Source organism: Callospermophilus lateralis, chromosome 6 (genome assembly GCF_048772815.1).
Source record: "Callospermophilus lateralis isolate mCalLat2 chromosome 6, mCalLat2.hap1, whole genome shotgun sequence".
Classification (NCBI taxonomy): Eukaryota; Metazoa; Chordata; class Mammalia; order Rodentia; family Sciuridae; genus Callospermophilus; species Callospermophilus lateralis.
The window spans coordinates 84,480,731-84,494,630 of NC_135310.1; the positions used below are offsets into that span (position 1 = coordinate 84,480,731).

General features: G+C 36.1%; 1 protein-coding gene across 1 annotated transcript in view; it reads left to right on the top strand.

Annotated features, from left to right (window-relative positions):
- Positions 1–11,891, top strand: part of LOC143402489 (interphotoreceptor matrix proteoglycan 1-like) — a 142,141-nt gene extending 130,250 nt beyond the window's left edge. Inside the window, 3 exon segments of the mRNA XM_076859992.2 lie at positions 311–506; positions 10,017–10,089; positions 11,814–11,891. Coding sequence (XP_076716107.2) covers positions 311–506; positions 10,017–10,089; positions 11,814–11,891 — 347 coding nt within the window.
- The last annotated feature ends 2,009 nt before the right edge of the window (positions 11,892–13,900 follow it).

A 13,900-nucleotide genomic window follows, 5' to 3' on the forward strand; every position in this document is an offset into this window, starting at 1 on the left:
TATAAATATTAGATTTATAATCCACTTTCCAATAGAATCTGTTTTAATAAGGCCTCCAGATGATTCTGATGCACTCTAAAAAGTCTGTACATAATTATAGTTGAAACTAAATATATTATCACCTGTGTCTATAAATTCATTTTTCAAAGCACAAACTATGGTTCTCTTTTCACCCAGTCTGTAAACCAATACTATATGACCCACTCCAAAATAAGATGATAGTAAATATATTTGATTTTTTGCCTTTAATTGCTGCCAGCTCCACACTTAGGCATCATACATTCATCAAATTCTGTTCCATCTCTTACAGCTAATCAAACAGATCCCTGCAAATTCCTGGCCTGTGATGAATTTTCCCAGTGCATAAAGAATGAATGGCCGGAGGAAGTGGAGTGCCGGTGCAGACCAGGATATGAGAGCCAGGGGGACCTGGACCACGTGGACCCAGACCTCTGTGCCCCTGGAGAGGAATGCAAGGCCCTTCAGAGAAAGGGAGCCCCATGCAGGTAGGTCAAGCACACAAACGTCATAGACCTACAACCTAAGTACACAAATGTCATTATTTGTGCTTCTGAAAACCCTAACAAAATGAATTCATATGACCCTTTAGACCTGTGGTTCTCAAATTTCAGTAAGCATCAGAATCACCCAGAGGAAGCCTTGTGGAAATACACATTGCTGGCCCTGCTCTGTTGTAAAAACAGCACTAAGTCTGGGTAGGCCTAGGTGAGATTGATGCTGCTGTCCAGGGATGACTTTGAGAGCCCTGCTCTAGGCTTTTTGGAAGTATTTCCATAAATCCAGTAGGAAAGGGAAAAAGAACTTATATCAGCTTTCAGATAAAATTCTTGGTTTACTGCCTTAATTAGTGCATGTTTCTGTAAAACTTGGGTGTTTTCCTTGTTTGAAAGCATAATAGCTGGGAAATATAAAAAAATTATGAGAAAGATGATAAATATCCTGTGTAATTTATCACATTAACTGCTGATTATCTTTTGGTGTCCATATTGATATAAAATGGGTTTATACAGAATTTTTTAAAGCAAAATAGAATCAGACTGGCTTCCTGTTTTGTAGTCAGTTGTTTTTTTTTTTTTTAACCTAAAACATTTCCTCCTGCCATTACTTTCTGTAGCACATTTTTAATTATTATAGTAGTCCAATCTCTAGAAGTGTTTAAGATATGTTTACTCCTTCATTCCCAGACAGAAAGTATTAGAGAAGCCCCTTGGAAGGTAGGAAAGGAGGTGACATATAATGGGCTTAGCTTTCTATGTACAAACCAGACCTCAGGGTGTAGGTGGACTTGGGAACAAGCAGGGAGCATTAAGGTGGGTCCAATGCTTCTCAAGTCCCGTGACACCCAGACAAGGCTGCAGACTGTGTTTCAGAGGGCTTCTGCAGGAGTCTGCTCCTGGGCCACTTCTGAGAGTGCTGCCAGCCCTTCCCATCAACACCTGAGCATCTACGCAGTGATGATCACCTGGACCCTCATCACTATCAGGTCACCTGAGGTTTTTTCTTTGTTGCTTTTACTTGCTCACTCTAGAGGCCACAGTCCTCATTTCCCACCACGAGAACTCGAGGCCATCTACTTCCAAAACTCAAGAAACCCCAACAATTTAGCCTTTTCCTTGATAAAAACATATTCTGTTCCTTTAGAGTTTTAACATTTTAAAGACAAATACCCAATAGAGGTTGGTTAAGAAGCAATGTTCTGAAGTCAGATTGTGGTTAAAGTTTCAGCTTAGCAAATTTAATAATCAAGTGACCTTGGACAAATTGCTTCTCTAAAGCACAACTTCCTCATGGGATAAGGAGACAACTCCACCTGCTAGGTTGCTGCAAGAGGTTTATGAAATGATCTTTGTAAAATACTTTTACCAAGAACATAAAGCACAGAGCATTCACTCAGAGAAGTACATGATGATACTGTGAATTTTCTCCAAGTTAATCACAGTCAAAACCCCAGTGAGATTCCTCATGGAATTTGACATTCTGGTTCTAAATTTCCTCTAAAAATGAAAATGTACAAGAGAAAATCTTGAGTACAGTGATGGGTAGTTTCTGTTCAAGATAGCAAAACACATAAAATAATATTTAGACATGATAGACATAGAAATAGATAAAAGAACAAATATAACAGCCATAGACACACTTATACAATAGGGGATTTATAAAAAAACGTGTCCACTGGCCAATAAGGGTTCAAGTATGATTTGTCCTTCCATTTATAAAATTGTGCCTTATCACAGAAGATCAATTCCACATCAAAGATCCAAATTCAAGATCAAAACTAGGAAAATATGTTTTAATATAATAATCTATAATTCTGGATTAAAAAAGACTATTCTAATATGACATCAATCCCAGAAAACTTAAGAAAATGAATTCTATAGGGAAAAAGTGTTATAAATGAAAGTATCAAACAATGAGATCAAAGAAAAATATATATAACCTACATTTTAGACAAAATTAAACATCCATAATAATAAGTGATACTACATATCAATAAAAAACAAATAATCAAATGTTAGAATGAGCAAAGAAGATAGAGGTACAATTCACAGAAGAACTTCAAATGATCAATGAAATATAGAAAATGCTCAATATCACTATAATCATGGAAATCCAAAAATAATAAAGAGAGATCATTTGTTGGAAAGTGGATAATACCCAATGTGGATAACATGGGGTGGGAGTACTGGCTCTATCAAGCATTTGTAGTGGATGTGTAAATTGGAAAAGCTTTTTTTTAAAAAAAAGAGTTTTCCAGTAGCCTCCATGAAACTTTGAATCTGACTCACTCCACTTTTAGATAATTATTCCTAAAAGTATACTTGCATCTGTGCATGAAGCTATGTCTACAGAAATGTTCACAATAATATTCCTTTGATTTTTTTAAATTTTGTAATTGATTTTTTAAAATAAATGACAGTGGATGCATTACGGTTCTTATTGCAAATATACAGCACAATTTTTCGTATCTCTGCTTGTAAATAAAGTGTGTTCACACCAATTCGTGTCTTCATACATGTGCTTTGAATAATGATGTCCATCACATTCCACCATCATTGCTAACCCCCTGCCTCCTCCTTTCTCCTCCCACCCCTCTCCACTATCTAGAGATCATCTATTCCTCCCATGCTCCCCCTCCCTACCCCACTATGAATCAGCCTCCTTATATCAGAGAAAACATTTGGCATTTGTGTTTTGGGGATTGGTTAACTGCACTTAGCATTATCTTCTCCAATTCCATCCGTTTACCTGCAAATGCCATGGTTTTATTCTCTTTTATTGATGAGTAATATTCCATTGTGCATATATACCACATTTTTTTATCCATTCATCTACTGAAGGGCATCTAGATTGGTTCCACAGTTTAGCTATTTATTTTGAATTGTGCTGCTATAAACATTGATGTGGCTGTGTCTCTGTAGTATACTGTTTTTAAGTCCTTTGAGTATAGACTGAGGAGAGGGATAGCTGGGTCAAATGGTAGTTCCATTCCCAGTTTTCCAAGGAATCTCCATACTGCTTTCCATATTGGCTGCATCAATTTGCAGTCCCACCAGCAATGTGTGAGTGTGCCTTTTTCCCTACATCCTTGCCAACACTTGTTATCTGTCTTTATAATAGGTGCCATTCTGACTGTAGTGAGATGGTGTCTTAGAGTAGTTTTGATTTGCATTTCTCTAATTGCTAGAGATGATGAACATTTTTTCATATATTTGTTGATTGATTATATCCTCTTCTGAGAAGTGTCGTTCATGTCCTTGGCCCATTTATTGATTGGATTATTTGTTTTTTTAGTGCTAAGCTTTTTGAGTTCTTTATATACCCTACAGATTAGTGCTCTATCTGATGTGTGAGGGGTTAAAAATTTGCTCCCAAGATGTAGGCTCTCTGTTCACCTCACTGATTGTTTCTTTTTCTGAGAAGAAACTTCTTAGTTTGAATCCATCCCATTTATTGATTCTTATTTTTACTTTGAATTTTGAAATAATTATATCATCCTCAATAAGGGAGAAGTGGTCTAAGGTGCCACTTAGTGGTAAATCACTTGCCTAGCCTATATAAGGCCCTGGGTTTGATCCCCAGCACCACAAAAAAAAAAAAAAAAAAAAAAGGGATGTGGATGGTTAACCTAGAGTGTAATTACTCACTATTAAAAACTGCAGCTAAGGGTAATGATATATACATACTCGAAAAATGCAAGATACTTCATTACATTAAGAAGCAAATTTCAGCAGAATAGAATATATCACAATTTATTCATGCACTTATAGAGAGGCCTCTTGGTTGCTCATAAGTTATGGCAATTACAAATAAAGTCGCCTTAAGTATCCACATGTCCACATGCAAGTTTTTATGTGGACATAAGTTTTGAAATAATTTGGGTAAACACAAGAAAAGAAATTGTGGGATTCTTTTTATTTTAAAAAAAATATTTATGCTGTTTTTAATTATACAGGATAGTAGAATTTATTTTGACATATCATACTTACATGGAGTATAACTTCCAATTCTTGTAGTTGTACATGATATGGAGTTACACTGGTTGTATATTCATATGAACATAGGAAAATTATTTCTTATTCATTCTACTGTCTTTCATATTCCCATACCCCTTTCCATCATTCCCCTTTGTTTAATCCTGTATAGGTAGTAAATTAATACAAAACTATACACTTTTAAGCATATTAGGTTCAATCATATGGCATTGCCATTTTGTCAGTTACAAGTCTTCAAAGAATGGAGAGAATTGGAATTGGAGCCCAGCTTTCTTAATAATGAGGATATGTTAATTTATTGCTTGTATAATTATAGCAGCACAATTCACAATAGCTAAACTGTGGAACCAACCTAGATGCCCTTCAGTAGATGAATGGATAAAGAAAGATGTGGTATGTATACACAATGGAATATTACTCAGCAATAAAAGAGAATAAAATCATGGCATTTGCAGGTAAATGGATGGTATTGGAGAAGATAATGCTAAGTGCAGTTAACCAATCCCCAAAACACAAATGCCAAATGTTTTCTCTGATATAAGAAGACTGATTCATAGTGGGGTAGGGAGGGGGAGCATGGGAGGAATAGATGAACTCCAGATAGAGCAGAGGGGTGGGAGGGGAAGGGACGGGGCAGGGAGTTCGAAATGATGGTGGAATGTGATAGACATTATTATCCAAAGTACATGTATGAAGACACAAATTGGTGTGAATATACTTTGTATACAACCAGAGATATGAAAAATTGTGTTGTATATGTGTAATAAGAATTGTAATGCATTCTGCTGCAGTCTGGCTGCAGCAGAATATCCGGGGGGTGACGAATAACTTGTTTACGTTGATACAACAGGAATGGAAGCCGTTTATTGTAGGATAACAGAGGTATTTATACATTTTGCACAGCTTATCTTAATTAGCATAAATTAGATACAGCAGTCAACCAATAAGGAATCTCCACACTTAATGGCTCACTTTTGTTACTTCACAAACCACTCCCTCTGGCATTTTGCCAGGCGCCATCCAGACTTGTTTACAGACTTTAACATTTCTCTGGCAAAATAACAGGTGCCAATCTGACTTGTTTATAGACCTTAACATTTCCCCCTTTTGTTTAATTTAAATAACGACCATAGTGTCTTTTACAGAAACACCATAAATAACCTGCTAGAAACAGAAAGGGAGGATACAAAATGTTACAATTCTAAGCCAATTGATGGCTCCATGCAAGAAGCCCTTGGAAAAATTATACCAGCAATGACACCATTAGCAAAGATACTGAGTTACAATTTGTTGTAGATTACAGTTTGTTGTCTCAGTCCAGATAAAGCAGTGTCTCAATAGATTAACTCACAGTCCAGGTAAATCACAGTCCAGGTAAGTTCTGCAGGCAACTAGCTTAAGTTGTAGCAGCAGAAACAGCAACAGCTCTGAAGTCTCCTTGGGTTCTCAGCCGAAGTTTTCTCTGGTTCTCAGCAACATTGTAAATTCTTTCACCTTTGTTTTCACTGGCACTGGAACGAAGGCAGGAACTCCGGATGGCTGAAGAAAATCCTGTAGCATTTCACTAAGAAAACAACCTTCTGAACAATTTAGTACATTATTTCAAGGTTTTTTTACATTTGAAATAAGCCTTAATAGTGCTCATTACTCATTAGCTTCCAGGTGTGGGAGAACCATTGTAGTTACTGGCCTTGGAAATGATCAAACTTTAGGGACGCCAGTAGTGTCTTCTGCCAGCTGTAGCATCCCGGGCAGCCCCAGATGGCCCTGGGGAGAGTCCCAGACTCAAATTGCTTCTGGGCACAGGGAGCAAGAGCCTGCGAGACTGTGCCTCCAGGTCAGATCTAGATTTGGGCTCGCAGTGGTGATCCGTTCCCCCGGGCAGGGGGGCGGGGAAGAGCCTGAAACTGCCGCTTGGAAAATTCTTGCTGCACAATGATCAGCTTGGGCAGGTGGTAGCCGCCTTGTGGATTCACGCACCCTCTGGTATCAAAAAGTATTCAGTAATAGCCTTTTGCTGTAACTTTTTTCCTGATAATCCTTTTTCTTCTGAACTTTCTTTTTCTTTCTGACTAGAGTTTCTGGGCTTTTATCAACATATGCCCTAACTATTCTTGGTTCCACTGGGGTGCTTTTTTCCCTTATCAATTTACTTCTCGCCCCTTCCATATTTTCATCACAAAGACAATACAACATTTCAAGACAAAACAAGACACAAACATACTGCATCAATTTTCTCCATTTTCTCGAAATGGCCATTTTTCCTCTTGCCTTATCTGCCTAGGGACGAGCAGATTGCTCCCGTCCTATCTATGGACGGGTAGCTTTTTTCGTCACTTACCCCCGAGTGTCCCGGGGCTCCCCGTACGGGCCAACATCTGCTGCAGTCCGGCTGCAGCAGAATATCCGGCTGCAGCAGAATATCCGGGGGGGTGATGAATAACTTGTTTACGTTGATACAACAGGAATGGAAGCCGTTTATTGTAGGATAACAGAGGTATTTATACATTTTGCACAGCTTATCTTAATTAGCATAAACTAGTTACAGCAGTCAACCAATAAGGAATCTCCACACTTAATGGCTCGCTTTTGTTACTCACAAACCACTCCCTCTGGCATTTTGCCAGGCGCCATCCAGACTTGTTTACAGACTTTAACATTTCTCTGGCAAAATAACAGGTGCCAATCTGACTTGTTTATAGATCTTAACAGCATTCCACTGTCATATATAAATTTAAAAATTGATAAAATAAAATGTAACCATTAAAAAAAAAGGAGTGCCAATGAATGAGGCCCAAATAAGTTGATGAGGAGGAGGGTTGTCTTTTATGAACAGTGATATATTCAGTTTTTGTTTTAACTATTCCCATTGGTGGTTTCAAGTGGATGTACAGTTTTTAATTTTAAACATTCCTCTTTCTTGAGCAAGAAAGATCACTTTAGTTCTAGGTTGCCATAAACAAGACCAATAAAGCAAGGTATAAGATGATCTAGAAATAATAGCTCTCACCCAGGTTGGTGTTGTTCTGCTTTTTTCATTTGTGCTGGTCTCTGAGGGATAATATGGACTTGAGCTATTCAAATACACAAGAACATTGATGCTTCTTAGACTAACATAACAAGAGTTTTTGAGCACCATGTGCCAGTCACCATGCTGGATGCTAGGCAATGGATGGGGTGGGGGAGAAAGATGTTTAATTTATTTTCAGGAAAAAGAGAGAAGTTCCCACATGACCCTAATCCTGCACTTTTCCACTCCCTGATTAAATATGCTTTTCCAAATGTTAAATGTTTAGCCCTGATATCCTCAGAACAAGGACAGACCTCTGTTGCCCCCATGAGCTTCTTCAGTAAAGAGAAACCAGACACTCTTGGTACTCTGAGGGTCCCTCTGGATCCCTGAGATTTGCTCCCCTCCCATCTATTATTTTAGTTACTCACAAGATACCATCACTTATGTGAGTGAATATTTATTTATAAGATCAGCTGACAAGTTAAGACCTCATCAGTCATGGATTAGACAAGAATTAAAACTAGAGGCTTTAAAATTAGACTCAAGTTCAACTTAGAATTCTGCCCCTAACTAGGTATGACACTGAGCCACATTCCCCCCGCCACCCCGCTTTAAGCTTCAACGTGTTTTTCTATGTAATTAGGATAATAGGAATTAATTCATGGGTTTAGGTAAGGAATAAAGTGTTATCAGAGTTGGTCCTGTCAACAAAGGGCTATCCTGTGAGGAGACACTGTCCCTACCTGGCACTCAAAAGCAGATCCATTAGAACCCTAATTGTTGTAACTGTGAAAACAGCATTCTCTGAAGAACTGTAAACTTGGCTTCATTTTTGTTATTCTCCCTAAAAGTGAGGAGATAGGAAAATAATATTGAGGGCAAGTGCCTTGCCAAGAAGACTAGTCCATTGATTGACACAGAGAACAGTTCCAGTTAGTTGTCATTCTACTGCAGAGTCATTGTCATTCATTACATTTTCACCTTTATTTTTCCTCTACTTTTTTCCCTCCATTCAATATTTATGACCATACTCTGCACATTTTTCATTTCCCTCAATTTCAAGTGTTCTATATATAGATTCTGTTATGCTAGGAACTTTCTTGACAAAATTCTCCCAAGAATAAACAAAAACTTGTATTATGAAAGGTTCCTTTTTTTCCTAATGAGTTTGACTCTTATTTATCACAATTATCATTACATATATACAGAAAATGCAAATTTAGATCTAACAGAGTAAATTATTTATGACTTCCTCCCTAGATACAAAAATTCTCACTTTTGTCCTGTAACTTAATAGGCCTATTCTGTTTTATGACATTATTTATAATAATAAAATTTGTTTCCAAATATAAGGGCCGGCATAAGTAAATGATAGTACAAAGAGATATTTATGCGGAGGTTTTAATAACACTAAAGCACTTGTAACTGCAGCAAGGCCACAGTTTCACTCACATGCTGGACTTCAGGTGTGGGGGTGGAGAAAGGAGGTCTGTTTGTTATTAACTTCCTTTTCAGTCCTTTCTCAATTGGATAGTGAAGAAATTGGGAGAAAGGGAGGAGAGGGTCAGAGTTAAATACAGTTCAATCTTGTTTTTAAAACTTTATCTGATTAAAAATATGAGCAAAATTTGCACCTTAGTTTCCTTGGAATATACTGTGAGGTGTAGCTCTCCTGGTCTCAAGAGGTCCTTTGAAAAGCTTCTAGTCCCATTTACCCTCATTTGAAATGTCTTGGTTCTGATACCAAGTATCTGCCAGTTTCCTGCTATTCTTAGAGCTTCCGTATCTCCCAACCAGGGCAAATAGAACTAAAAATACTGCCTTTCATAGTGGGAGGGGGGAACAAGGAATTTGTTACTCAAACCTCCTAAACTACTCCTCCATACTACCTTCTTTCCATTCAGAATTGAGACTGAAATAGGATTTTCCCTCCTTTTCCTTTTCTCAAAAATTTTAATGGACCGAATGGTGAGAGAAATAAAACAATTTACTGATAAGGGAAGGTATATAGGAAAATATCCCACAAATATTAGGCCCATTTTCTAACATAAAGAGGAAAAATACAATGTGCAAAAAAGTGTATACACTATCAACAGAAATTATATAACATACATCTGTAAATATAGGTATTAAATTATAAAATAAAGCTGACTTACTTATTTATAAAACTTATTTTTTACTTTTATGAACAAAAATGAGTTGTTTTCCAGAAACCACAATTTAGAACTTGAGAAATAACTCCAGTATTTTTAAGATTTATCTTCTCCTCTTTCCCATGAGTGTCCTTCAATCCTTCTGAGACCACTGCTTAATAAAGAATTAAGGCAAAACTCAAGGGGCATGCAGAACGCATACTTCCTCCAATCCTAATGGAAGATATCTGTGAAAATATGCTATTTTTTTCCACTTGTCATAATTTTAGAACTGACAATATTGATGTTAATAAAAGTCCAGGAAACAGTATATCATATTTTTGCTTTCTTTTTCAGGTTACCAGATCACTCTAAAAATCAAGCATATGAAACTAGTATTAAAAAGTTCCAACATCAGCAAAATTATAAGGTAAAACCATACTTTCTTTTACATGTTGGTTTTAATCACTGAAATTGAATTTTGAAGGGAATTTAAAACATTTCTATACCTGACTCTTGTTTTAAAAAAAATAGGGATAAGTAGTGCATTTTCCTTTGTTAGGCTTTTTAAGTTAGTATTTTAAGGTGGTAAAATGATGTTTCCTGGTGCATGAAGTATGGAGAAAACTGAAATGTGTACATAAAAAATAATAAAATAATAGAAACAATCCAAATATTTTATAATGTTCACAGTCTTGTAAAAATATGTATGTAGGTGATCAATTGTGTTTCAACAAAACTGAAATTTTCATAATAATAATTAATATTCCTGGCACTGAATAATTGCACATAAATCATTTTAAAATTTTTTCTTTTGATCTCAAATAATAATCAGCTAAAGCAAAAGTATGTAGAAAATATGTAAAAGAAACATTTGTGAACAATGAACAACTTCCAAAATTACTCAGATCAATGTTTTTTCTAGTGTCCTGGATGTGTCTTTATAAATACCCACTCAATAAAGTTATTTTATTAATTTTATTTTATAAAAGGAAATAAGTTATCTACAAAAAGTTTATATACAGCCCACATAAAGCTGTAGAGTTTTTAAGTAATTTGGGGGAATTAACATTGGATATATTTAAAAAAAAAAAAAACTTTGCCAATATGATAGGTGAAAATAAATAAACAAACAAACATTGGATGTTTTTCACCTAAAATTACCTATTTTCAAAAATTATACTGAGTCTTTGATGGTTAACAATTGGTGATAATCAGCCAAGGTCCACTCTACCTGAGATCTATGGTGCTAGATGAGAAGAAATGTATCAAAATTTGCACTTGAAATCAAGTTACCAGTCAATATACAATGAAGATAACTGAGACAATCACACCAAATGTGCTCATAATTTTATGTATGCAAATGCACGCTGGAAATCATATGTGCCATTCTAATTTCTTAGAACCAAAAAAAAAAAAAAAAAAAAGAATTGGAGAAACAGAAAAAAGTTTAGGTGAGTGCCATAAAATCATGATTGGACACAAGGATCTGATATTGACAAAATATTGAAGATGAAGCACAAACACCAATTAAGTCTGCAAATACCAAATACTTAATGGCCACATATCAGAAAAATAAAGTTGTCAGGGAAAAAGAGAAAGTGATTTTTCACACCAGGAAGTCAACTTAAGAGCTAACTCCATCAGGGTCCAGAGGGATAGCTCAATGGTAGTGTGCTTGTTTAGCATGTATGAATCCCTTGGTTTTATCCCCAGCATTGCCCCCAAAAGAACTAACTGCATCTTACTTCAGACAATAATAACAAACATTAAGTATCAATGCTGATTATCTGGGGATACATAAATTGCTGTGTTGAGGCAGGTTCAAATGACACATTTGTATCCCATAAGGAAGTGTTGTAATTAAATGACATCACTGTAGTTGAAAGGGAACATGGTGAATTTTATGTATAGATTATTTGCCATCCCCTGCTCCAACAGATGGATGATTTAAACAGGGTTTAGAAAAGATGGGATGCATTTCCAGCAGGTTATAAAATTGAGAATATTCGGAGGGCATCTCCAAACTTTCAGAGAAGATATTCTAAATAAGCAAGCACATCCTCTCATTCACCCATGGAGGTAATAATAGAATGAACATTTGACTTGACCTGGATGGTCTTCCATAAGCTCTTAAAACCATTTCTCTTCTAGGGAACCAAGAAAAGAAATTCTGACTTACTGGCTGTAGGACTTGAAGAATTTAACCATCAAGATTTGGAAGAAAATTAAAAACTGAAAATGTACAAATTATCATTTAAGCTATCTCAAGAGAGTTGATTTGCTTTCTCAAGAAAACTGTGTCCACTCCATCAATATTCAGAAAACAGAGGCAGGTAGAGTCACTGGTCATCAGAATCCAGGCACAGAGTCAACACTGAGAACCAGCACACACTATGTTTCAAGTATAGAAGTCATGCACTTGATGACTAGCAAATCCTGAAAAGCACTTTTTATTAAAACCCAAAACACAATCAGTGAAACATATTTTGACCATCTTGGATGATAGTCAAGGTAATAGTAAACCAGGTTTACTTCTAGCTACCCTTAAAATATTACCCAAAGACCATTTGCAACTTCTTGTTTTGGGGATTGAACATTATATCAGGAAATAAGCACTTTATATGTTATAATGTACATTTAAAAGATGATCATTTGTGCAAGGAGATACAGGTCTAACTGCATAAATGTATGCAGAATGTAAGTGATGAGTGTATCTATGCTCCACACAATATCTGATATACATTTGTCTTCAACACTTAGACACTAGTATTATATACACAATTGCCGCTTACACAATAGATTGTTTTATTCCCCAAAATTTCTAAATTGTTATTTTTAAAAAAGGCAAATTGAGGTTCAGATAGATCAATCATGGGAAGATCTTGTTACTACACAAAGTGATTTTAAAGGAAGACACCACACTGGTAAGAGGTGGGAGGCGAAGTTGTTCTATCTGACCTAATTCCTGTTTTCCAACAGATGTATAATATACTTCTCCCTATACTAATTTTGGTGTGGGTTTACCTAAATGTAATCCAGTTCAGTTTCAATGTTTCAAATTTATTCCTCTACATTTTTCAAAAATCCCATTATCAAATATATTTGCTGCAATTCTTAATTTTAAAAGATGTGACAAGTACTATATTCATAGATTTATAATAAAATGAATGTTTTACCAGCTACTCCCCATGGATTTGCTTTGTGGATTTGATAAAATATTTTAAGCAAGATATTTTAAGGCTCCCAAAAGACAATAAACACTGTTAGCAACATCTAACAGTAAGCTACCAAAATAAAGGCAGTATCCTAATAATGGAGGTGATCTTGTTGGAAGTCATATTCTCCCATGAAAAAGTGATACAATCCTTTGAAAAGTTGTTCCTAGAGCTGGCAAATACACACCTCTCATTCTGATTCCCAACCTCAATCCTCCCCCAAAGTGAAGATCTATATCAACTTGCATAAGAAATATAGTTTTTAATGGAGAAATAGAATTAGGTAAATACTCTATATTTCATGAGGAGGATGGGTGCTCTTTTATGGTAAATGCCTCTTACTCTTTGAATCACCTATCTTATGGATGAAATAAGACAATTTCCCTCCACTCTCAGAAGACCCACCAGGACCATGATAGGTTCCTGATGAGAGATAAGGAGTAGGCTGTATAGACCAGCTCTATTCAAAGCCTTAGGGAGAAAGAGTCTTCTTTGGGTCTCCACAGTTTTTAATCTTCTTTGGGTCTCCTCAGTTTTTAAAACATGTGTCTTCTCACAGAATATTAAGGGCGTAAAGAAAGGTAGCCAATATTTGGTTTGCTTCCAATCTGGCCAAATGGTGAGCAGTGGCTCATACACTGTACTGCCTGTTCTCTGGATGGAGATTGCAATAGGAATTCAGGACCAAAGTTCAAAAGTTTCGATCCCATTTGGTCCCAAGCCTCTCCTATTGCTAACTGGCATAGGTCTTTGGGCCTTGATAGCTGAATGAGCTTCAGGATTCCAAACTTTTTCAACTTCTCCCATCTGAGACACAGCCAACAATTCCAACATTTACCACTATTTATGACAACCTATTTAAAAAAAACAACATTCAAGAAGAAGTTGTACATAGAAAGCATTTATTTGTATTTCTTGTACATCAGTATTTTAGAAAGTGTTCAGACACACATTTTCATAAAATGAGAAAAATTAAGTAACAGTTGTAAATTGACAAATTTTCAACCATGAAAAGTGGCCAGT